At 45.9% G+C, this 26,544-nt stretch overlaps 1 protein-coding gene across 1 annotated transcript in view; it reads left to right on the top strand.

Annotated features, from left to right (window-relative positions):
- KIFAP3 (kinesin associated protein 3) overlaps positions 1-26,544 on the top strand; it is a 347,223-nt gene that overhangs the window by 38,151 nt on the left and 282,528 nt on the right. Inside the window, exon 3 of the mRNA XM_075322100.1 lies at positions 19,611-19,765. Within this exon, the coding sequence (XP_075178215.1) occupies positions 19,611-19,765 (155 nt within the window). The remainder of the gene's footprint in view (positions 1-19,610; positions 19,766-26,544) is intronic.

Here is a 26,544-nt window from a genome sequence, read left to right as displayed (position 1 = left end):
GTGCTCCTCCTCCGCTGAGCGAAGTATGTGTGCTCATGTCAGTGCTCCTCCTCCGCTGAGAGAGGTATGTGTGCTCATGTCAGTGCTCCTCCTGTGTTGAGAGATGAGAAGTGACATCCAGGCGGCACTCAAAATTGCAGGTGCTCGGTCAAGGGATGGCACACCCAAATAATATATGAACATAAGACCGGCACTCCAAAACTTGCAGTAATCTTTAGGATTTAATCCATAGAAGCACAATACCAACAAAGAGAACGCGTTTTCGGCTAGACCTTTTAGCCTTTGTCAATACATCTGACTAGTTATACAAAAAACACATAATATAGCCAGAGGCCACAACTTCAGTGAATGAACCAACCAACTCATTTACATAGCCAGAGGCCACAACTTCAGTGAATGAACCAACCAACTAATTTACATATTAAATTGAATGTTTTAAAGAAAGTATATCAAGTATCTCTGATTATCTAGCTATATGATTTATATATTACATGATTTTCAAGTGAAAAAAAAGAAAAATAAGGAAAAACCCCACAAAAATAATGTTTGGGAAAAATTAAAAAAAATAAATAAATTAAAGCGTTGGTGGACAATACAATATACATGGTAGATATAGGAACCACATCATATTATGCACGGTAAATATTAACAGAAAGATCCTTTAACAGCAAGAATTTTAACAAACAACATTTTTTAAAAACACTAAAAATATTTTAGCAGAAAAAATTATTTGAAACTATTTATAAACAATACATGTATATACAGAAATGTACAATGTGTATTCTCAGAAAAAAAAACTTCATAACAGCATAGAAATTTTGACAGAACATTTTTTTAGCAGAAAAAAATCCCTTTGCAGGAAAGAAATGTTTTGCAGAATTTTTTTTTTTTAAAAAAAATTGCATACATATGCAGTGATAGCAAAAAGTATAACAATCTTCTGTAATACTTGTAGAAACAATAAATATCTATAGAAAGCATGAGATGTCATATTCCTGATTTATGCCATGTGGGTGGAGGGTTTGAAATCGGTGAATCCAGAATAGTTCACGTTGCTTTTTATAATCTTACACGCAGGGCTATTGAGTGGGAGTCCGAGTCGTGGAGTCGGAGTTCTAGCTCATTTTGGTGAAGTCGGAGTCGGTATAAAATGGACAGACTCTGACTCCTAAAATATATAATAAATTGGGGACAGTAGTGCAATACAGAATGTGCTGAATACTTTTTCATAGGAATTTGGGAAAGTTATGAAATGTCCTATAAATGGCTGTTCTATTCCTGTTCTAAGGCTACATTCACACACAGCATTTTTGCTGCATTTTTTGAGGATACGTTTTTCAGCTGCAAAAGCAGATCAGCTTTTTAAAAAACTGAATCACCTGAAAGGTGTTTTGAGCTCATAGATAATGCTTTCAATAGCAAAAGCAGATTAGAAAAATAACGGACAATGCTTCAAACATGATAAGTACAATTAAACTGTTAAATGAGAATTATGAACATCAACTAGAAGAAAATTTAGGATTCAGTATGTGTGAGATGGAGCCACAGTGCTGTTGTGCACACGCTGCAGCTGGCAATAAGATAGTCTGCAAGAGGGACATGCTGGAAATCTGATTGGAAAAGTGAGGAAATTGGTTATTGCCGCCAGAAGCCCTAAAATTGATTCCATCTTGAAGTGACGTGCTGGAAAGGGGCAATTGTCGATCAAGCCACTCGGTGGGGCAGCACTTATTTAATGACTGAGCGATTGCTTGAACGAAAACAGTTTCTTATAGCCTCAGGTAACCCTAAATGAAGGTCAATGGACACAGGTGGCTGAATTGAAGGAATTGCTTAATCACCCATTTACCAAGACTAAAAAATTACAAGCTGAGGATTTAACTCCTGGCATTTTCATAAGGGAGTGGAAGAACTTGCTATTTTGACTGTCCCAAAGAGGAAGTTTAATCGCAGATGGCATTTCTGCTTCAATGAAACGGAGAGAGACACATCTATTGGAAATAAAATTCTTCTGGCAGCTGTTTATGTGGATCCAAGTCATCGTATACTGCCTGATGATCAACAGCTTACTGTAGGAAAGAAGATCTGACTGAGGTAGCAGTTAGGATGAGTGGCCTACAGGACTGCCAGGCGCAAGAGGACTTGGGTCCTGACTGTGCTACTGCAGCCATATCTTCATCCTCATCGGATGAGGAGTTTAACTTTGACAAGTATTTGGATGACATGGAGCAGGCAAAGCATTGCCGCAAGGAAAAAGATTTCACTCCGTGTCCTATAGCAGCAGATTGACCATATTTCAGCAAAATTTTTTACTTGCTCTCAAAGAAATAGAAAAAGTCAACCGTTCATCAAAACTGTATGAGGCAATTCCTTTATAACCAGAAATTGTTAGAGATGTTGCCCATGTGGTTATGGCTTTGCCTCCAACCCAAGTTACTGTAGAGAGGTTGTTCTCTAGCCTTAAAATTATTAGGTCAAATCTGCGGTCATCTATGAAGGAGGATCTGATGGAGGCAATTCTATTTCTTAGAACAAATTCCTAGTCTGCACAAATGTTATTTAGTATGTTTTCGATTAAACTGTTCTTTGCTACTTGCATAGTTTATTACTTAGTGTTATTTATTTACATATATATATATATTATATATATATATATATTATATATATATATATATATATATATATATATATATATATATATATATATATATATATATATATATATATATATTATATATATATATATAATTACACTAGCTGTAGTACCCGGGTGTTGCCCGATTGGTAACTGTCTCTCTGTCTCTCTCCCAGTCTGTCTGTGGCTTTCTGTGTCTGTCTGTGTCTTTCTTTGTATCAGTCTATCTGTCTCCTTCTCTGTGTCTGTCTGTCTCTATATGTGTGTCTGTCTCTTTCCCCATCTGTCTTTGTCTGTCTCTTTGTCAATCTGTCTCTTTGCCCATCTGTCTCTTTGCCCATCTGTCTCTTTGCCCGGCTGTCTGTCTGCCCGGCTGTCTGTCTGCCCGGCTGTCTGTCTGCCCGGCTGTCTGTCTGCCCGGCTGTCTCTTTCCCCGTCTGTCTCTTTGAACGCACCCGTCCCCGTCGGTTGTTTGTTATGGGTAAATTGCTGCCCGTGGCGTACATCGCCCGGACTCGTCACACGTACTTACCTGCCTATTGACGTCGCTGTGGCCGGCGAACCGCCTCCTTTCTAAGGGGGAGGTTCGTGCGGCGTCACTAAGCGGTCGCCCAATAGAAGTGCAGGGGTGGAGATGAGCGGCCGGAAAATCCCGCCCACCTCCTTCCTTCCTCATTGCCGGCGGCTGCAGGTACGATGTCGTTCCTCGTTCCTGCGGTGTCACACATAGCGGTGTGTGCTGCCGCAGGAACGAAGAACAACCTGCGTCCTGCAACAGCAACGATATTTTAGATTAGAATGACGTATCAACGATATGGTGAGTAATTTTGACCGTTAGAGGTCATTCGTGCGTTTTACACGCAACGACGTTGCTAACTAGGTCGGATGTGCGTCACGAATTCCGTGACCCCAACGACATCTCGTTAGCGATGTCATTGCGTGTAAAGCCCCCTTTATAGTAAGATGATAGCATTTACTAATACATTTCACCTTTTGCTGGTATTCATACATCGCGTCTTACGCAGACACTGGCACATTTTAACCATTTCCTATCCAAAAATACAGGAATTTCAATCTCCTCCTCTTATTTGTCATCGTAGAACACAAAATTTACGGGATAAAATCGTGAGAGCTGATTTGGGGGGTAATCCTAGATACATACAGTCTTTTATATCTACTGCAGTCAAGGGAACTTTTCCCTGTTTGAATTGCGTGCATTGTTCTGGTATTATTAAAGGTGAGACATTTCATTATCCTCACACGGGTGAATCATTTAAGATTAAAGGCCGCTTTACACGCTGTGATATCGGTACCAATATCGCTAGCGTGCATTCCTGCCCCCATCGTTTGTGCGACACGGGCATATCGCTGCCCATCGTGCACAAACTCACGCACCCCCGTCACACGTACTTACCTGCATAGCGACGTCGCTGTGACCGGCGAACCGCCTCCTTTCTAAGGGGACGGTGCGTTCGGTGTCATAGCGACGTCTTTAAGCGGCCGCCCAATCAAAGCGGAGGGGCGTTGATGAGCGGGACAAACATCCCGCCCACCTCCTTCCTTCCTCATTGCTGGCGGGACGCAGGTAAGGTGAGGTTCCTCGTTCCTGCGGTGTCACACATAGCGATGTGTGCTGCCGCAGGAACGACGAACTACATCGCTGCTGCAGTACCAACGATAATTGAGATTAGGGGGTATATAAACGATTAGCGATTTTGAATGTTTTTGCAACGATTCAAAATCGCTAATAGCTGTCACATCGCTAATGTGGCCGGATGTGCATCACAAAATCCGGGACCACACCGACATCTCTTTAGTGATTTCGTAGCTTGTAAAGTGGCCTTTAGGCTATGTTCACACTAGAAAAATGATTTTTCTTAAGAAATTTCTTGAGAGTGAAGGATTAGCGCACCTGCGTTAAAATAAAGCACCAATAACGCAGGTGCGTTTTTGATGCGTTTTTTGGTGCGTTTTTTTGTAAGTTGGTCCCTGCATTTTTTAACAGATAATATATAGATAGAGAGATAATAGATAGATAGATAATAGAGAGAGATAGAAATAATAGAGAGATACATACAGTACAGACCAAAAGTTTGGACATACCTCCTCATTCAAAGAGTTTTCTTTATTTTCATGACTCTAAAAATTGTAGATTCACATTGAAGGCATCAAAACTTTGAATTAAAACATGTGGAATGAAATACATAAAGTGTGAAAAAACTGAAAATATGTCTTATATTCAAGGTTTTCAAAGTAGCCACCTTTTGCTTTCATTACTACTTTGCACACTCTTGGCATTCTCTTGATGAGCTTCAAGAGGTAGTCATCGGAAATGGTTTTCCAACAGTCTTGAAGGAGTTCCCAGAGATGCTTATCACTTGTTGGCCCTTTTGCCTTCACTCTGCAGTCCAGCTCACCCCAAACCATCTCGATTGGGTTCAGGTCTGGTGACTGTGGAGACCAGGTCATCTGGCGTAGCATCCCATCACTCTCCTTCTTAGTCAAATAGCCCTTTCACAGCCTGGAGGTGTGTTTGGGGTCATTGTCCTGTTGAAAAATAAATGATGGTCCAACTAAACGCAAACCGGATGGAATAGCATACCGCTGCAAGATGCTGTGGTAGCCATGCTGGTTCAGTATGCCTTCAATTTTGAATAAATTCCTAAAAATGTCACCAGCATAGCACCCTCACACCATCACACCCCTCCTCCATGCTTCACGGTGGGAACCAGGCATGTAGAGTCCATCCGTTCACCTTTTCTACAAAGACACGGTGGTTGGATTCAAAGATCTCAAATTTGGACTCATCAGACCAAAGCACAGATTTCCACTGGTCTAATGTCCATTCCTTGTGTTCTTTAGCCCAATCAAGTCTTTTCTGCTTGTTGCGTGTCCTTAGTAGTGGTTTCCTAGCAGCTATTTTACCATGAAGGCCTGCTGCACAAAGTCTCCTCTTAAGGCTGGAATCACACTTGCGTGTGTAAAATCGGACAGAGTCTCACGCTAGAAAGTAGCATGAGCTCTATCCGAGTGTTGATCAGTGTGCAATGCAACAGCAATGTGATTCTGTGATTTTTCTCATGATTGTAGTCCATGTGTAATCCGTGTGTGATCCGTATGTGATCCGTTTTTATTCTCAGCAGCTATGTCATCTGCCATTCAGCTCTACTACATGGCCGCTGACAGCAGACACAGTCAGAGCCGCACGATTAGAATGAAGTCGGATGAACTTCACCCGACTTCATTGTCATCCCGCGGCTCTGTCTGTGTGTCATGGCCTGATTTTCGATCACCGGTGAAGGTCTCACCGGTGACCGCAAATCCCCTGAGTGACTGAAGTGATCTGCGCTAACAGCGTGCCGTCAAAGGTTACCCGCGGCCACAGCTGAAGTCCTCCACCTGAGATCTGTTGCCGCGGGTAACCTGAGTGACGTCATCGCTGATAGCGCAACTCACTTCAGTTGCTGCGGGGAGCTCACAGAGAGCGGTCATGGTCTGTGACTGCTCTCTGTCAGCTTCTGATGTAGCAGAGCTGAAAGCGTCGTGGGACCTCTGTGGATTACGTTGGACCTGGAGGGGTATTTGGGGACTTGAAGAAAGTGGTGAAAGAGGGTGTTTCTTTATCGTTCCTTTGGGAGACCCAGACCTTGACCTTGGGTGTTTAGCTTCTGCCTCCGGAGGACACACAAAGTACTACACTTAAAAGTGTAGCTCCTCCCTCTGAGCTTATACACCCCCTGGTGAGCCAGTCCCAGCCAGTTTATCGCTTTGTGTTCAGGAGGCATACATCCACACATGCATTCTCATATGATTTTTTTTTACTTTTTGGAAAGAGATTGAAGAAATGCGGGTCCACGTCTGGACTCCCGGCATGTCCCTTCTCACCCCACTGTGTCGGCGGTGTTGTAAAGTTGATTTCCAAGGCTGGAGCCTTACATGCCGTGCTCCTTCACCATCCCTCCTGGGCTCTGGATTGAAGTGGGAGCCAGCGCGGTCTTCATGCCTGGCAGGAGACCGGTCTCCGTCCACAGCCCCTTCAGGACCCTGCTGGACCGGAGCACTCATCCCCAGGGACCTGGCCCTGCGTCTCAGCAGCTAAGTACCTGAGACGTTCATATGTTGGGGGTCTCTGTCCTTTATTGTATGGGGGAGAGTGTGTTTGCTGTACTTGTTTTTGGCATTTCCGGCGGGTTCTCTGACTTTCGCCCGAGAACCGCGCCGATGGTGCCTGCGCGTCGGCCTCGCTGCTCAAATTTAGGCCCCGGCTTCGCCGGAGGCCTAGTTTCTATAACCTGCCCTCGCATGTCACTCATGCAGAGGGACGGGCACGGTCCCTCCCGGCGGCCGTCCTGCACACGGGAGGGACACTCCCCACTGCTTGTGAGTGACTCCTCCCCTGCAGGTTTCTATGGCCCTCCAGATCCCGCCTTCCTACAGGAACGCCCCTGTCCCGCCCCCTCTCTTCGCTCCGGCGGCCATTTTCTTGGACAGCGTTCACTCTGCGCTGGGCCATCCTGCACTCTGCATCCCTGCTGAGGTGCTGTGCATTGGGGGTCCAGGCTTTGGGATCTGGAGGGCACACAACACCTCTTCCAGCGGTCTGGTAAGCCACAGCCGGTCTCTGGCTGTGGACCTCTGTATATACTCCCTGGGGTTCATTCTCTTGTAGAAGTTGTCCCCACTCCAGCAGCATGTCTCACACGAGGAGCAAGGCTCCAAAGCTTTATACTGTATGCGCTGCATGTAAGCTCCTGCTGCCTGAACCGAGCACCTATCCACATTGTGATGTCTGCTCTAACTTGGAGGTGCCACAGCCTGGAGTCTCACCCCCAGTGGTCTCTCAGGCTGCTTCTGCACCTGTGGCTGAACCCTCGGCCTGGGTAGAGTCCTTTTCTAGGTCTATCTCACAGTCATTTGCTGAGTCCATGGGACTTCTGTCCAGGACTTTGATGAATATGCATCAGCCCCCTTCACAGGGTGCCTCTAATGCTCTTGCTAAGGGTCCTTTAGGATCCCTATCATCTGACCTCCGTCCACCGGAGCTCACAGAGGATTCATCATCAGGGCACAGACCCCGTCCTCCTAAGAGGCGCCGCAGGGTTTCCCCTCCCCCCTCATCCCGCGGTTCTGATTCAAGAGCGGACTCGCAAGATGAGGAGGATGCCTTTTACAGGGGGCTCGGAGGCTAACTCCATGTGCCCCATTGATCTTTCCGAGGGTGACTCAGAACTTAGTGACTTGATTGCTTCCATTAATTCTGTACTGGATCTCAATCCGCCAGTATCAGAGGAGCAACCCTCTCTGGCAGAAAAGCACCAGTTTACCTCGCCTAAGAGAGTGAAGAGTGTGTTCTTTAACCACTCCAGTTTTCAGACCGCTGTGACCAAACTCAGGGCCTGTCCTGACAAACGCTTCCCAAAGTGTGGTTCTGATGACCGTTTTCCCTTTCCACCTGAGGTGGTCAAGGAGTGGGCTCACTCCCCAAAAGTAGACCCTCCGGTGTCTAGGCTCTCAGCCCGGACCGTTGTGTCGGTGACTGATGGCACTTCCCTTAGGGATGCCACTGACCGTCAGATTGACCTTCTGGCCAAATCCGTGTATGAAGCGGCGGGGGCCGCGTTTTCCCCAACTTTTGCAGCAGTGTGGGCTCTCAAAGCCATCTCTGCTTCTCTAGAGGAGATGTGTTCCCTCACCAGGGAATCTATGCCCGAGATGGTTGCCTTAACTTCTCAGGCTTCAGCTTTTTCATCTTATGCCATGTCTGCAATGCTAGAGGCTGGTCACCGCACTGCGGTGGCTTCGGCTAATTCCCTCGTTATCCGCAGGATCTTGTGGCTTCGAGAGTGGAAGGCAGATGCTTCTTCCAAGAAGTACCTTGCTGGGCTACCCTTTGCTGGTTCCCGGCTGTTCGGTGAACAGCTGGATGAAATTATTAAAGAAGCTACTGGCGGGAAGAGTACTTCCATGCCACAAACCAAGACCAGGAAACCTGCCCAGGGTAGGACTCAGTCGAGGTTTCGCTCCTTTCGTTCCTCCAACTGGTCGTCCTCTAAGCCCTCCGCCTCGTCCGCTAACTCAGCTAAGGACCAGAAATCCAACTGGCGCCCAAAAGCGCGTCCACAGAAGACCGCAGGAGGTCCTGCCACTAAGGCAGCCTCCTTGTGACTCTCTGCCCCCTCCAGCAAACGTCCTTAGTCGGTGGCAGGTTCTCCCACTTTGGCGACGCTTGGTTTCAACAAGTCTCCGATCAGTGGGTGAGGGAGATCATCTCTCACAGCTACAGGATAGAATTCTCTTCCAGCCCGCCAAACAGATTTTTTTCTCTCAACTCCCCCCTGCTCCAAGGCCGCCGCCTTCTCACAGGCCGTGGCAGCCTTGCAGGCCAACGGAGTAATTGTACCAGTTCCCGCCCGGGAACGGTTCAGAGGTTTTTACTCAAACCTCTTCCTAGTTCCCAAAAAGGACGGTACCTTCCGGCCCATCCTGGATCTCAAGCTTCTCAACAAGCATGTTCGGGTACGGCACTTTCGCATGGAGTCTCTGCGATCAGTCATTGCCTCAATGACCCAAGGGGATTTCCTGGCGTCCATCGACATCAGAGATGCCTATCTACATGTGCCAATTGCAGTTTCACACCAGCGTTGGCTACGCTTTGCAATAGGAGAAGATCATTTCCAATTCGTGGCTCTCCCCTTCGGGTTAGCCACGGACCCTCGGGTATTCACCAAGGTCATGGCAGCAGTGATTGCGGTTCTGCACCTCCAGGGGTTGGCAGTGCTTCCTTACCTGGACGACCTTCTAGTCAAGGCTCCATCCAGCGCAGACTGTCACTCTCGCCACTCTAGCCCAATTTGGGTGGCTTGTCAATCTTCCCAAATCCACTCTGACTCCGACCCAGAGTCTCACGTACCTAGGGATGCAGTTCGAGACTTTGCCAGCACTTGTGAAGTTGCCCTTAAACAAACAGCTGTCACTCCAGTTGGCGGTGCACTCTCTTTTGAGGCCCCGCCGTTATACCCTCAGGCGTCTGATGCAGGTGCTGGGTCAAGTGGCATCCATGGAGGCTGTTCCCTTTGCCCAGTTCCATCTGCGCCCCCTGCAGCTGGACATTCTCCGCTGTTGGGACAAGCGGCCTTCCTCCTTGCACAAGTTAGTGGCTCTGTCGCCACGGACCAGGAGCTCTCTTCAGTGGTGGCTTCGGCCCCTCTCCCTGTCCCAAGGGCGCTCCTTTCTGGCTCCGTCCTGGGTGATTCTCACCACGGATGCCAGTCTCTCCGGCTGGGGAGCGGTATGTCCGTCCGAGTCAGCCCTTTCAATCAATGTGCTGGAAACCAGAGCTGTGCTTCTAGCTCTCCTAGCATTTCACCACCTGCTCGCGGGCAGGCACATTCGAGTCCAGTCAGACAACGCGACATAGGTTGCCTACATCAATCATCAAGGCGGGACACGCAGCCGCCTGGCAATGATGGAGGTACAACGCATCCTTCAATGGGCGGAAGACTCCAGGTCCACCATATCCCGCAGTCCACATCCCAGGCGTGGACAACTGGGGGGCAGATTACCTCAGCCGTCAAAGCGTGGACGGTGGCGAGTGGTCCCTGCACCCGGCAATATTTCAGTCGATCTGCCGCAAATGGGGCACTCTGGACGTGGACCTAATGGCATCCCGTCACAACAACAAAGTTCCTGTTTACGTGGCTCGCTCCCACGATCCTCAGGCCTTCGCCGCGGACGCTCTGGTTCAGGACTGGTCCCAGTTTCGTCTGTCCTACGTATTTCCCCCTCTAGCTCTCTGGCCCAGAGTCCTGCGCAAGATCAGTATGGAGGGTCGTCGAGTCATCCTCATTGCACCGGACTGGCCCAGGCGAGCTTGGTATCCGGACCTGCTCCATCTGTCCGTAGAGATGCCGTGGCATATCCCGGACCATCCAGACCTACTCTCGCAAGGTCCGTTTTTCCGCCCAAATTCTGCGGCCCTCAAATTGACGGCATGGCTCTTGAGTCCTGGATTTTGACGGCTTCTGGTATTCCCCCTGAAGTCATCTCCACTATGACTCGGGCTCGCAAGTCTTCCTCCGCTAAGATCTATCACAGGACTTGGAAAATTTTTCTGTCCTGGTGTCGGTCTACCGGCCATCCTCCTTGGCCATTCTCCTTGCCGACTCTTCTGTCTTTTCTACAGTCCGGTCTGCAGCTAGGACTGTCCCTCAACTCCCTCAAGGGACAGGTTTCGGCTCTGTCAGTTCTGTTCCAGCGGCGTCTCGCTCGGCTGGCTCAGGTCCGCACCTTCATGCAGGACGCGTCTCACATCATTCCGCCTTACCGGCGGCCCTTGGACCCCTGGGACCTTAACTTGGTGCTCACGGTCTTAAAGAAACCCCCCTTTGAGCCTCTTAGGGAGGTTTCTTTGTATCGTCTTTCACAGAAAGTGGCCTTTCTGGTTGCCATAACCTCTCTCAGGAGAGTCTCTGATTTGGCTGCGCTCTCCTCGGAGTCTCCTTTTTTAGTCTTTCATCAAGACAAGGTGGTTCTCCGTCCGACTCCGGACTTTCTTCCTAAGGTGGTCTCTCCCTTCCACCTTAACCAGGACATTACTTTACCTTCCTTCTGTCCGGCCCCTGTTCATCGCTTTGAAAAAGCTCTACATACTCTAGATCTGGTGCGTGCTCTCCGGATCTATGTGTCTCGCACCGCTGCGCTTAGGCGGTGCACCTCTCTTTTTGTGCTAATCACAGGTCGGCGCAAGGGCCTCCCTGCTTCTAAGCCGACCTTAGCCCGTTGGATTAGGTCGACCATTTCGGACGCCTACCAGAGTACGCAGGCGCCTACCCCGCCGGGGATCAAAGCACACTCGACCAGAGCTGTCGGTGCCTCTTGGGCTTTTAGGCACCAGGCTACGGCTCAACAAGTCTGTCAGGCTGCCACTTGGGCTAGCCTGCATACCTTCTCGAAGCACTACCAAGTGCATGCTCATGCTTCGGCAGATGCGAGCTTGGCCAGACGCATCCTTCAGGCGGCGGTCGCCCATTTGTGAAGTTAGGTTTTGCCTACTTCTTAGTTTTTCAGTTTATTTCCCACCCAGGGACTGCTTTGGAATGTCCCAAGGTCTGGGTCTCCCAAAGGAACGATAAAGAAAAAGAGAATTTTGGTTACTTACCGTAAATTCTTTTAATTATAGTTCCGTCTTGGGAGACCCAGCACCCTGCCTGTTGCCTGTTGGCAATTTCCTTGTTCCGCGTGTTTTCACCGGCTGTTGTTGTGGACAGAGTTTCCGGTTGTTCCGGCTCTTGCTCTGTTCTACTTGTGGGTGGCTATTCTCCTTCAGCTTACTTAATTTACGGTAAGTAAACAAAATTCTCTTTTTTTTTGGGGGGGGGTGTTGTCATTTATTTCAAATAAAGGATTTTTGGGTGTATGTCTTTATTTTCTTTAACTTACAGGTTAATCATGGAAGGTATCTCGGGGAGACGCCTGCCATGATTAACCTAGGACTTACTGGCAGCTATGGGCTGCTGCCATTAACTCTTTATGACCTCGATTGCCACCGCACCAGGGCAATTCGGGATGAGCCGGGTACAGTCCTGGGACTGTCGCATCTAATGGATGCTGCAATTCCGGGCGGCTGCTGGCTGATATTTTTAGGGTGGGGGGCTCCTCATAATGTGGCGCTCCCCAGCCTCCAGCCGTATGGCTTTACCCTGGCTGGTATGAAAATTAGGGGGGACCGCACGCCGTTTTTTTTTTTTTTTTTAATTTACAGCACGATATAGACCCGCTCACCAGCAGCTGTGATTGGTTGCAGTGGGACAGCTGTCACTCAACGTGGGAGCGTGTCTGACTGCAACCAATCATAGGAGCCGGTGGGCGGGGAAAGCAGTGAATACTAGATGGAATAATGAGCAGCCGGCATTTTCAAAAGAGGAAAAGCCGCCGGAGCTTTGTGACAGCCGTGCAGCGCCGCGCCGGTGATCGGGGATCTGTGAGTATGAGAGAGTGGGGAGAGGGATAGATCGAAAGAGAGAGAAAGACAGAGAGACCGACAGAGAGCAAGAGAGACAGAGAGAGGCCGACTGAGAGATATTTAGATTGACCGACATGGACAGACCTCACTCATTTCCAGTGTTTTGGAGAACTGTCAGACTGCCACCGCATCATGGCAATCTGGAAGAGTCGGGGACACGTCGGGACTGTCGCATAATGGATGCGACAGTCCCGGGGCAGCTGCGGGCTGACATTCTCGGTTGCGGGAGGGGGGGGCATTATCCATGGCCCTCGCCCTCTCCAGCCTGAGAATACCGGGCCGCCGCTGTGTGCTTACCTGGCTGGACCGTAAAAATACGGTGGAGCACAAGTTTTTTTTTTTTTTTTATTTTTAATATGTACATTTGATTTCTATGTGTATTCTATATGTCTGTGTCTGAGTGTCATAAGAGTGTGTTTACTCTCTGCATTACATTACAGTCAATGGAGTGAAATAACGCAGTTAGCTGCAGAAAAGAAGTGACATGCTCATTCTTTTTCTTAAGAAAATCTACTGAAAGAATATTCTTAAGAAAAAAACGCATTGTGTGCACAGCTAATTTTTTTTGCCATAGGTTTGGCTGGGGAATGTCTGCAGAAAGGTTACAAGAATTTCTCAAGAAATTTCTGCAGCAAAAACGCGGGTAAAAAACGCAGTGTGCGAACATAGCCTAATGGTTACTACACTTGTGACCTTTTATAGTTTATCTTTTAAAGTGTCCATGTGGATTGATTTACGTGGGAGAGACCACTTTGAAATTTAAAGAACGTTTATCCAGTCACAAGTATACCGTCAGACAAAAAAAGTTATCTTTACCTGTCTCGCAGCATTTTTGTGATAACGCAATTGAGAAACATTGTTTATTATCAGATCCTGGAGCAGATATCTGCATCAAGGAGAGGGGGCGATCGTGTAAGATTATTAAAGCAACGTGAACTAGTCTGGATTCACTGATTACAATCCCTCCACCCACATGGCATAAATCGGGAATATGACATCTCATGCTTTCTATAGATATTGTTTCTACAAGTATTACAGAAGATTGTTATACTTTTTGCTATCACTGCATATGTAGGCAATTTTTAAAAAAAAAAAATTCTGCAAACATTTTTTTTTCCTGCACAGGAATTTTTTTCTGCTAAAAAATTTTCTGTCAAAATTTCCATGCTGCTATGAAGGTTTTTTTTTTTTTTTGAGAATACACATTGTACATCTCTGTATATATATGTATTGTTTATAAATAGTTTCAAATAATTTTTTCTGCCAAAAGATTTTTTCTGTTTTAAAAAATGTTTTTGTTTTTTTAAAAAATGTTGTTTAAAATTCTTGCTGTTAAAGGATCTTTCTGTTAATATTTATCGTGCATAATATGATGTGGTTCCTATATCTACCATGTATATTGTATTGTCCATTGTGATGATCCTACCAACTCTTTAAAAAAAAAATAAAAAAAATTATATATTAGTTTTATTTTTTTACTTTTTTAATTTTTTTCAAAAATTATTTTTGTGGAGTTTTTCCTTTTTTTTTTTACTTAAAAATTCTATAATATATAAATCATATAGATAGATAATTAGAGATACTTGATATACTTTCTTTAAAACATTCAATTTAATATGTAAATGAGTTGGTTGGTTCATTCACTGAATTTGTGGCCTCTGGCTATATATGTGTTTTTTGTATAATTAGTCAGATGTACTGACAAAGGCTAAAGGTCTAGCCGAAAATGTGTTCTTTTTGTTTGTATTGTGCTTCTATGGATTAAATCCTAAAGATTACTGCAAGTTTTGGAGTGCCGGTCTTATGTACAGTCAGGGCCAGAAATATTTGGACAGTGACACAAGTTTTGTTATTTTAGCTGTTTACAAAAACATGTTCAGAAATACAATTATATATATAATATGGGCTGAAAGTGCACACTCCCAGCTGCAATATGAGAGTTTTCACATCCAAATCGGAGAAAGGGTTTAGGAATCATAGCTCTGTAATGCATAGCCTCCTCTTTTTCAAGGGATCAAAAGTAATTGGACAAGGGACTCTAAGGGCTGCAATTAACTCTGAAGGCGTCTCCCTCGTTAACCTGTAATCAATGAAGTAGTTAAAAGGTCTGGGGTTGATTACAGGTGTGTGGTTTTGCATTTGGAAGCTGTTGCTGTGACCAGACAACATGCGGTCTAAGGAACTCTCAATTGAGGTGAAGCAGAACATCCTGAGGCTGAAAAAAAAGGAAAAATCCATCAGAGAGATAGCAGACATGCTTGGAGTAGCATAATCAACAGTCGGGTACATTCTGAGAAAAAAGGAATTGACTGGTGAGCTTGGGAACTCAAAAAGGCCTGGGCGTCCACGGATGACAACAGTGGTGGATGATCGCCGCATACTTTCTTTGGTGAAGAAGAACCCGTTCACAACATCAACTGAAGTCCAGAACACTCTCAGTGAAGTAGGTGTATCTGTCTCTAAGTCAACAGTAAAGAGAAGACTCCATGAAAGTAAATACAAAGGGTTCACATCTAGATGCAAACCATTCATCAATTCCAAAAATAGACAGGCCAGAGTTAAATTTGCTGAAAAACACCTCACGAAGCCAGCTCAGTTCTGGAAAAGTATTCTATGGACAGATGAGACCAAGATCAACCTGTACCAGAATGATGGGAAGAAAAAAGTTTGGAGAAGAAAGGGAACGGCACATGATCCAAGGCACACCACATCCTCTGTAAAACATGGTGGAGGCAACGTGATGGCATGGGCATGCATGGCTTTCAATGGCACTGGGTCACTTGTGTTTATTGATGACATAACAGCAGACAAGAGTAGCCGGATGAATTCTGAAGTGTACCGGGATATACTTTCAGCCCAGATTCAGCCAAATGCCGCAAAGTTGATCGGACGGCGCTTCATAGTACAGATGGACAATGACCCCAAGCATACAGCCAAAGCTACCCAGGAGTTCATGAGTGCAAAAAAGTGGAACATTCTGCAATGGCCAAGTCAATCACCAGATCTTAACCCAATTGAGCATGCGTTTCACTTGCTCAAATCCAGACTTAAGACGGAAAGACCCACAAACAAGCAAGACCTGAAGGCTGCGGCTCTAAAGGCCTGGCAAAGCATTAAGAAGGAGGAAACCCAGCGTTTGGTGATGTCCATGGGTTCCAGACTTAAGGCAGTGATTGCCTCCAAAGGATTCGCAGCAAAATATTGAAAATAAAAATATTTTGTTTGGGTTTGGTTTATTTGTCCAATTACTTTTGACCTCCTAAAATGTGGAGTGTTTGTAAAGAAATGTGTACAATTCCTACAATTTCTATCAGATATTTTTGTTCAAACCTTCAAATTAAATGGTACAATCTGCACTTGAATTCTGTTGTAGAGGTTTCATTTCAAATCCAATGTGGTGGCATGCAGAGCCCAACTTGCGAAAATTGAGTCACTGTCCAAATATTTCTGGACCTAACTGTACATATATACCTCTGCTGAGAGAAGTATATGTGTTCATGACAGTGCTCCTCCTCCACTGAGCGAGGTATGTGTGCTCATGTCAGTGCTCCTCCTCCACTGAGAGAAGTATGTGCGCTCATGTCAGTGCTCCTCCTCCTCCAAGAGGTATGTGTGCTCATGTCAGTGCTCGTCCTCTGCTAAGAGGTATGTGTGCTCATGTCAGTGCTCCTCCTCCGCTGAGAGAGGTTTGTGTGCTCATGTCAGTGCTCCTCGTTTGCTGAGATATGTGTGCTCATGTCAGTGCTCCTCCTCTGCTGAGAGAGGTATGTGTGCTCATGTCAGTGCTCCTCCTCCGCTAAGAGGTATGTGTGCTCATCTCAGTGCTCCTCCTACACTGAGCGAGATATGTGTGCTCATGTCAGTGCTCATTCTCCGCTAAGAGGTATGTGTGCTCATGTCAGTGCTCCTTCTTTGCTGAGAGAGGTATGTGTGCTCATGTCAGTGCTCCTAGTCTGCTGAGAGAGGTATGTGTGCTCATGTCAGTGCTCCTCCTCCGCTGAGAGGTATGTGTGCTCATGTCAGTGCTTCTCCTCCGCTGAGATGTATGTGTGCTCATGTCAGTGCTCCTCCTCCGCTGAGAGAGGTATGTGTGCTCATGTCAGTGCTCCTCCTCCGCTAAGAGAGGTATTTGTGCTCATGTCAGTGCTCCTCCTCTGCTGAGAGAGGTATGTGTGCTCATGTCAATGCTCATCCTCCGCTAAGAGGTATGTGTGCTCATGACAACAGCTCCTCTGGCATTGAGATACGGTTGAGCTGTGCTCCTTCAGCATGCAGCTGTCCTGATACATGACTAGGGTGCCAGAAGTGTGACTTATACCACAGCACCATGTGTCTCACATTTTCGGAGAACCCTTCTTTAGAGCCTGTTTCATTATTGCATTTTTGCCATTTTTGTCTAGTTTTTGGCATTTTTCTCTTTTTTTCACCTTCTTTTAATTTGCTTCTCTTTGAAAGTTTATTTCATGTGTTTGCATGCTTTTTTCATGTTTGCCATTGTTGGCAGGGTTTGAGATTTCCAGATTTTTTTTCAGCTGATCAAAATGCGACTTTTTAACAAGTCGCTAAATTTTTGCACAATTCCATTCAACCCTTGGAGTGATTTTTGCTCAACATGTGACTTTCTGCTCTAAAAAGGAGGAAAAGACGTAATGGACAAAAATGAAGAGCAATTTTTATTTTGTGAAGAAAATCATGAACCTTTTCAACAATTGTGGTCAAAAGAAGTCAGCAAATACCACAAAACAAAAAGTGACTTTAAAAAAAAATGCAAATGATGAATCCAGCTTTAAAGGGAACCTGTCACCAGATTTGGGGCCTATAAGCTGCGGCCACCAGCAGTGAGCTCTTATATACAGCATTCTAACATGCTGTATATAAGAGCCCAGGCCGCTGTGTGGAACGTAAAAATCACTTTATAATATTCACCTAAGTGGCGGTGCGGTGCAGACTGGTCAGATCTGTGTCTCTGTTCTCCGGCGCATCCTCTTTCGACTATCTTTTTCCTACTTCTGAAGCCAGGGTGCATGACGCATCTTACGTCATGCACATGCACTGGTATTGAGGTTCTGCGCAGGCGCACTACAATACTTTCATCTGCCCTGCTTAGGGTTTAGTTAAGTATTATAAAGTGATTTTTACGTTCTACACAGCGGCCTGGGCTCTTATATACAGCATGTTAGAATGCTGTATGTGGAGACACGGGGTCAGTGGGTGCTCTCGTCCGCTGCTTCGGCCGCCTTTTAGAAAGACCGCATGGCCCAGGGCTCATCCCAACTGAACGCCCAACCTCCTTAACCGTGGGCGGAACACTACTCAGACAACACAGGGTGAGGGAATCACAATATTAAGACTTTATTGGATCCCCAAACAATTAACGGCACATAGCACATAACCAGCAAAACACACAAATGTAACTGGCAACAGAGTCTCACCCTTCCGCTGGCTCACCAGGGATTAGAATGTCCATGCCTCAGAGCTTCCAGGGCTACTTACTCCAATCCAGCAGCACCCCGCTTTCAGCGGGCACCCACCAAGAATGGAATAACGCCAGATTTAGGAAGCTGGCTGAGGTCTGCAAAGTCTGTAGCCAGGTGACCAAATTGTACCAAACTTGGGTTTCTTCCTTAAGTAGTCTCTGGTTTGATTATATAATCCTGGCAGCCGGAGTTGAAATCCCTAGACTGTGGTTATGGTCTCCAATCTGAATCGGAGTCCCTAGATCGAAGCCATATAGCCAAGTGATCCTCTAGTCAGAGCCAAAGTCCCTAGACCGAGTCCACAAGGCGTCCTGGTTCTGATCCCCTAGTCAGCTTCTAAGAGCTTAGACTGGTTCATGCAACATCCATCAACAACTGGTGACTTAAAGAAGTCCCTTTTCATAGCCATAGCCTTCCCTTCGGATATACTGTGCCCTTATCAGATTGGTTGTACAAGGTTGCTTCTCTTATTGGATGAATTTCAAGTTATATTCAAATATCCAGAGACAAGGGTGAGATAGGTAAATTACATCACATCTAGCAATTCACTTAGTAATACAATGGGAAGTTCGCATAATTGAGTTATCTGGGTGTCTGGCCTTCAGTGGCCAAAACAATTACATGAGTCATAAAAAAACTTCAATACTAAACTCCCAAGAGTCTTGTAGAACAATGAGGGATTATCCCCCATCTATAAACAAACTCTCTTCATGTCTGGCTGAATGTTAAGAAAGTTAACCCATGACACACATTGAAAAAGTCTGTGTCGTCACTCTGTATATAAGAGCTCACTGGTGGTGGCCGCAGCTTATAGTCGCCAAATCTGGTGACAGGTTCCCTTTACATCTTTGAGAAAATGATTGTGAAGAGTTCTGGCATTTACTTAAATAGTATGGAGCTATCTTATTCTCAGCTAAATGTGCGTGTTCCACTGATGTCCTGGTGGTTAGGCACAATCGTTAACCCCCCCATAGCCAGATCTCTTTAGCAGCTGTCTGTTCACTGCAGGGCAGCAAAGAAAGATCCATTGGGTTACATTTCCATGATGAGTTTTCTCTGCCTCAAAAATCCAGGGTCTTACAGATCTATCAAACTGGATGAGATGTAGAGAAATCTTATATCCATATGGGCTTTACTCAGCGAATACTGACTTCCAGTGCATGTTTGAAATTCACAACACGTCAATTTCTCTTGTTGGTATGTTAAGTTTTAATATGCACAATTTCCCTATAGAATTGCATTAGATGTGTAAAATCCACAGGTAGAAATCCACATAACTTCCCAGGAAACAGGAAGTCAGCTGGCTGGGGAGCGGTGTGCTCCTGCTGAGAATATGGGAATAGCCTGATACTGCTTTATTACATCAGATCTGAAACACTAATGTTGAAATCATGTTGAACAGTTATGGCAGGAACTACATTGTAAAAAATAATCTTAAAATTCTCATTTCTCTTTCTTTTTTTCTTTTCTTTTTAAGCATTCGCTTGAAAAGTCTTAATGCCAACACTGATATTTCTTCTCTGGCAAGGAAAGTAGTTGAAGAATGCAAGCTCATCCACCCTTCAAAATTAGCTGAAGTAGAACAGCTTCTTTATTATCTTCAGAATCGTAGGGATGGCTTCACTGGTAAAGGTGAGATATAACCCAAGCAGGTTTTCAAATCTCTGCGGACCATTTTTTGCTTAATTATTAGGTTTTCACCAAACTACATCTGATATAATATTTGATATTCAATGTAAGTATTGACAGGGATTTGCAGCTCATTCCTATGTGATAACTATAGCTTGTGGATGTGCCCAAACGGTATGTTCACGTGATGTCAATGCACATTTTGCTGCAACTTTTGCAAATTGGAAATATAACCCTTAAAACAGGGGTCTCAAACTCGGCTGGGTGTATGGGCCGCACAAAGGGAAAAAATAATTTGGGGGGCCGCATTTTTTGCAGGACAAAGTGACATTTTTATTGGTACCATATATTTATTTATTTATTTATTTTTTTTTTTTTACACACCTTGGAATCAGTGACTTTGAACCTTTTTCACTCGTTTATTATAACAAATGTGCACATTCTTTGTTTAAATATAAAAAAAAAAAAAATTGATGCTAAAGTCATGCCTTATTTTTTTTTTTTTTTTTTTTACATGTTATCCCTTTCTTGTAACTAATAGGGTTACAATTATCACTATATAGAAATTTTGGCCAACATCTTTTAGTAATGTTCCCCATCTTGTTGTAATGTGCCCTTCCTTGTCCCCTTGTAGTATTGTGCCCCATCCTACTCCCCATCCTACAGTAATGTGCTCATCCTTGTCCCCATCCTATAGTAATGTCTCCAGCCTTGTCCCCATCTTATCGTAATATGCCCATCATGTAGTAATGAGTCCAGCCGTGTCCCCATCTTATAGTAATGTTCCCCATCCTTGTCCCCTTGTAGCAGTCTCCCTATCCTGTAGTACTGTCCCCATCATATAGTTGTCCCATTCTATAGTAATGTCCCTATCCTATAGTAATGTGCCAACCTTGTCCCCATCCTATAGTTATGTCCCCAGCCTTGTCCCCATCTTATCATAATGTGCCCATCCTGTAGTAATGTGTCCATCCTTGTCCCCATCCTATAGTAATGTCCCTATCCTATAGTAATATCCCCAGCCTTATCCCTATCCTATAGTAATGTTTCTCATCCTTGTCCCCTTGTAGTAATGTCCCTATCCTGTAGTACTGTGCCCACCTTGTCCACATCCTATAGTAATGACCCCAGCCTTGTCCCCATCCTATAGTAATGTCTCCATCCAATAGTATTATGCCCATCCTTGTAATGTCCCCAGCCTTGTCCCCATCCTATAGTCATGTGCCCACCTTGTCCCTATTCTATAGTCATGTGCCCACCTTGCTCCTATTCTATAGTCATGTGCCCACCTTGCTCCTATTCTATAGTCATGTGCCCACCTTGCCCCTATCCTATAGTCATGTGCCCACCTTGCCCCTATCCTATAGTCATGTGCCCACCTTGCCCCTATCCTATAGTCATGTGCCCACCTTGCCCCTATCCTATAGTCATGTCCCCATCCTGTAGTAATGGGTGGGGGGGGCAGTGGCGGTGGCGGCTGAAAGGGGGCAGTGGGGCTATAACTTACCGATTGCTTCCCTCCGCTTTCACAGTCGCCGGAGTGAAGCTGAGGGGAGTGGTCTCCGGCCTCATATCCACAGTGATTGGAGAGATCGGTCACAAGGCCGGTCTCTCCAATCAGAGCTGGAGGCGGGTGAAGCACAGGTCACCCAGCTCCAGCCAAAGATCGGTGCTACAGCTGCACTGATCATGGCTGGATTTCAATGTTTCAGCCATTTTCAATGGCTGTGATTGGCAGAGCGGCGTTCGTCAGCCAATCACAGCCTCCATAGGTCCAGGGAGGAGACACCACCCCTCCTGAGGTCCCCTCCTCCCCGAATCTAAGGTATTTGCAATGCAAAGTGATCGCAGCCTCCGGGGCCGCGATTTCGCCATGACGTACTGGGTACGTCATGGGTCCTTAAGTACGTCATAGTTTGCTAAGGGGTTAATGTGCCGTCCTTCTCACACACACACGCGCACACGCACACGCACGCGCGCGCGCGCAAACCCCCCACCATTCTTCTTACCTGTCCCGTGTTCCCAAGGCCGCCTCATCTCTGCTTCTTGCTGTCTGCTGGCCCGTGACCCCGGTGACTATCGCGGCCAGTGCAGGGGCCGCAGTCATTGTCATTGATTTATGTCAGATTATTGTTTTGCCGGCGCTGCGCTCTCAGAGCCCTTACCTCTTTGAGTGCAGCTCCGGCAAAACATTCATCTAACAAAGTGCAGACAGTGGCTGCAGCCCCTGCACCCGCCACGATAGTTAACAGGGAAATGGGCCTGGGGGCCGCACGAAGCAGCCTGAGGGGCCGCATGCGGCCCGCGAGCCGCGTGTTTGAGACCTCTGCCTTAAAACATCAATTTTAATCAAGCATATTTAAAAAACATCCAAAATCACACACAGTGAACTAAAGTGCAAAGCAAAAAGGAAGGAGGGTAAAAGTCACACCCTACAAATACACCTCCCTTCTGTTCACTACCTAATGCGGAGGTTGGCACCCTAAAGATAGAAAAGATATGGTGCCAACACTCTCCGAAGGCTATCCCCTATCTTGCCATGACAAAAGATATGAAAGGTGCTCACATCTAGGGACAAGGTACAAATAAACTTTTTTGAAAATTTCCTTTTTCAACAAGTGGACAATCCAAATTATGTACCAGGCGCACACATGCACCGATTCCACCTCACAGCTTTATAGGAGGTTTTGTAACAGCTTTGTGCAGAGAGAGAAGGGGCCACATAAATAGATATACCCTACTGATAGATTTTTTCCCTCCTGTCCACTGCCTTTCGCGGAGGTCTGCACCCTAATGATAAACGATATGGCGCCCCCACTCTCCGGTGGCTATCCCTGAGCTGCCCTAATGCACCCTAGTAGAAAGAAGATTGATGTTTTAAGGGTTATATTTTCTGTTATGCAACAATTTTCCCTTTGGCTATAATTGGACGTAGTGAAAACGCACTGCTTCCAAAATGCTGGGAACATTGATCATGGGCCTGTATCCTAAGGCAACTTAAAGGAAAGCAACCAGCAGGATTTTTTTTATATAAAGTAAAGCCAGTGCTATATAGCGCTAGGATGCTGAATGTAAGCATACCTTTGTTCAGAGATTGGGTCTCTGGCTAAGGGCATAAAATTCAAAGTTTGAAAATTGCAAGATTTTCAAAATTTTCACCAAATTTCCAATTTTATTCCGCAAACACAAAAAATAGTCTTAAACTTACTACTATCATAAAGTACGATATGTCACAATAAAACTACAATATGTCACAATAAAACTACAATATGTCACAATAAAACTACAATATGTCACAATAAAACTATGTCAGAATCCCCGGGATCCGTTGAAGCGTTCCAGAGTTATAACTTGTCTAACTGAAAAAAATGGTCTGGTCATGAACTGGGAAAACAGGCTTGGGGGTGAAGGGGTTAAAAATAAGGGTCAACACTGTAAATGCTGAGTCTTTACAGAAGCCTGATTTGTTTGTCTATACAAGTTTAAAAATGTGTTTAAGGCTATGTGCGCACTAGGCCGTTTTACCCGCGGATTTGCTGCGGAAATTTCTTGAGAAAGATTTGAAGTCTTTCTGCAGACATTTCCCAGCAAAACCTATGTGAAAAAAAAATAGCTGTGCGCACGCTGCGGATTTTTCTCAAGAAAATTTCTTGAGAAAATTTTCTCGAGAAACTTTCTTGAGAAAATGAGCATGTCCATTATTTTCCGCAGGTACCTGCGGAATACCCCCGGAATTTCCCTCCATTCACTGTAATGTAATCGCGAAATTCCGGGGGTATACCGCAGGTAGCAAATGATGTGCGGTATACCCCCGGTATAGCCGCGATTTACCTGCGGTAATGCTCATCGCTGCCTGCGGTTTTGCAGGAAGCGATGTCATTATGCCAGGAAGAGGAAGCGGAGAGGAGTAAACACAGACGTCACACTCCCTGGACGCCGCACAGGAGCACTTCCGTCACCGTGCGACCTCCAGGTGCCCGTGCAGTCTGTGTCCCGCTCCAGCCTCGCGGCTGCTTGCACTGCTGTGTGTCAGTGTCTGCCCGCAGTGTCAGCAGCTTGTCACCCTGCAGTGTCAGTGTGTGCCCGCAGTATCGGCAGCTTGTCACGCTGCAGCGCAGGCAGACACTGACACTGCACTGCAGGGTATCAGTGTCTGCTCGCAGTATCAGCAGCTTGTCACGCAGCAGCGCAGGCAGACACTGACACCCTGCAGTGCTGGCAGCCAGGAGGACGATCGCTGCTGTCAGGAGGTGAGATGAGATCAATACCTGCTGTGACGATCTCCTGCCTCCTGACGTCACTGCTGTCTATGCCCGTCTCGCGGGCGGCCCGAGACTGTCACTAGCGGTGACGTCACGGGCTCTCGCGATACTTCTGACAATGCTGCGGGCATAGAAGTCAGTGACAGCGCTGACGTCAGCAGTACAGGAGATGATCGCAGCAGGTAATGATCTCATCTATGCTCCTGATGGCAGCGCTCGCATCCCCTGCAGTGACCTGGGCTATTGATGTTAGCTCAGGTCACTGCATTGCTCTCCCAGCCAATGGGGAACATTCTGTTCTTCATTGACTGAGACAGCGACTATGGTATGGATCGCCGTGCCCCCCCCCCCTTATTGGATTACGCCGGACGTGGAATTGATTGTTCTTTTCAATAAATTGGTGAAAGAGGGAATGTTTTGGGGAGTGTTTTTTCAAATTAAACCTTTTTTGTTGTCTATTTTTTATTTTTTACTGACTGGGTTGGGGATGTCGGGTATCTGATAGACGCCTGACCTCACCAACCCTAGGGCTTGATGCCAGGTGACATTACACATCTGGCATCAACCCCATATATTACCTCGTTTGCCAACGCACCAGGGCAATGGGATGAGTTGGGGCGAAGCGCCAGGATTGGCACGTCTAATGGATGCGCCACTTCTGGGGCGGCTGCGGATACCAGACCACAGCTGTCCGCTTTACCTTGGCTGGTGATCCAATTTGGGGGGGGCCCCCACGTTTTTTGTTTTTAAATTATTTATTTAATGTAAAATAACAGCGTGGGGTGCCCTCTGTTTTGGATTACCAGCCAAGGTGAAGCTGCCAGCTGTGGTTTGCAGGCTGCAGCCGTCTGCTTAACCCTAGCTGGCTACAAAAGATGGGGGGATTTCACGTCGTTTTTTTTTAATTATTTATTTACTTTATGGCTAAATACAAGGCTAAGCACCCTTTAGTGCCACATGAAAGTCAATAAAGGGTGCCAGCTTAGAAAATGCAGGGAGGTGGGACATTATATAGGTCTTTCTCATCTATCTATCTATCTATTCATCTATCCATCTTTCCCTCTATCCATTATCTGTCTATCGATTATCTATATTATTTATTGCAAAACCGCAGGGACCAACCTGCGGTAAATCCGCGGCAAATCCGCATGCGTTTTTCCCGCGGATTTTTCCGCAGGTGCGGAAATCTTCAACTCCCAGAAGTTTCTCAAGAAATTTTCTTGAGAAAAATCACTTTTCTAGTGCGCACAGAGCCTAAATGTTTGTAATTGTACCTGATAACCATAGAAACATCTGACTAAAAGGTGTAATAACACTGAAGCATCAAAGTTTCTGGAAGCCAAACTCAAAACTTTTGGCCACGACTGATCTGATCTAGTAAATGTTTTATCGATGTTTTTCACACCACAATGGGAACATGCTCTATGTATTTTTTTTTTTGTTTATAGACTATGCATCTATAGCACCCCGAGGGTCCATTCCCGCCATGTTACAGAAATAGGTGTCTGCCTGGGTGTGTGTGCTGCAGACCGCATGCTGCCGCTTCACATGGCAGGCCAGTACGATGTAGGGATGAATGAGAAAGATCAGAGTTCAAAAATAAAGTTTTCTTTTCTGAATGAACTGGGTATTACGTATATACGTTTTTGGATTAGCAGGCGTCATACTTGAAGAATACATCGTTTGCACAGTTCAGAGTTAGGAACTTTACAGTTCCACGCATTGTCATGTTTTATCAATTTGGTGGCCTGCAGCTATTAGTTAGTGTGATGGTGGGATATAGTGTACTGTGTGTCATGTGTAGGTTCCTATTTTACACTTGGTTCACTGTCCATTATTTGTATGGCTTGTGTGTACATTGTATTGTCTGTAGGTAATTACCCCCTGTAATGTTCCTGTCCCTAAGTCTGGGGGAGGGGGCCTGGGATCCACCTACTGTAAACTCTCTGGTTACCTGGGGGGAAGAAGCAGTCTGTTGGAGAACTTGAAGAGAGAAGGATTGATCCTCTGGGAGAAACTGGCTTCTCAGAGAGACCTGGACATTTATCGCTTACCGGACTATATTTGTGTTATTGGACTAATTTTACCCTCTATTTTGTGGATTATGTTATGGACCATTTGATTTGCTTGGAATAAATGCTCTTTGGATTGTACAGCCATCTCTCGCTCTGTTGATTGTGTGATATGGGAGAAGGACACACGGTACTTCACCAGTAGCTGATTTCACTAAACCAATTGACCATCATAGGAGCCATCATCTTCGCCTGTGAGGACCGCACAGGTGGGTTGCTGTGGCCCCTTACACCTATTTTTAACTTCAAACTGATGTAGGCCACACGACCCTTGGTGGGCCATTGTGCCTTCAGTTCTCCGTAGGAAAAACTTGTCCCTTTCTGGCCATTTTGTCTATGATCTTCAGGGCTGGTTACACTTCCCAATTCTTATCTAGTATAGATAACACCTGCTGTAAGGTCTGTGTGCCTGAGATAAGGAATCCTTCTGCTACTAGTTCACTCTAAA

This window comes from Anomaloglossus baeobatrachus, chromosome 8, assembly GCF_048569485.1.
Source record: "Anomaloglossus baeobatrachus isolate aAnoBae1 chromosome 8, aAnoBae1.hap1, whole genome shotgun sequence".
In the NCBI taxonomy this organism is placed as follows: domain Eukaryota; kingdom Metazoa; phylum Chordata; class Amphibia; order Anura; family Aromobatidae; genus Anomaloglossus; species Anomaloglossus baeobatrachus.
The sequence above is the reverse complement of the archived record's forward strand: the minus strand, read 5'-3'. Positions and strand labels throughout refer to the sequence as shown.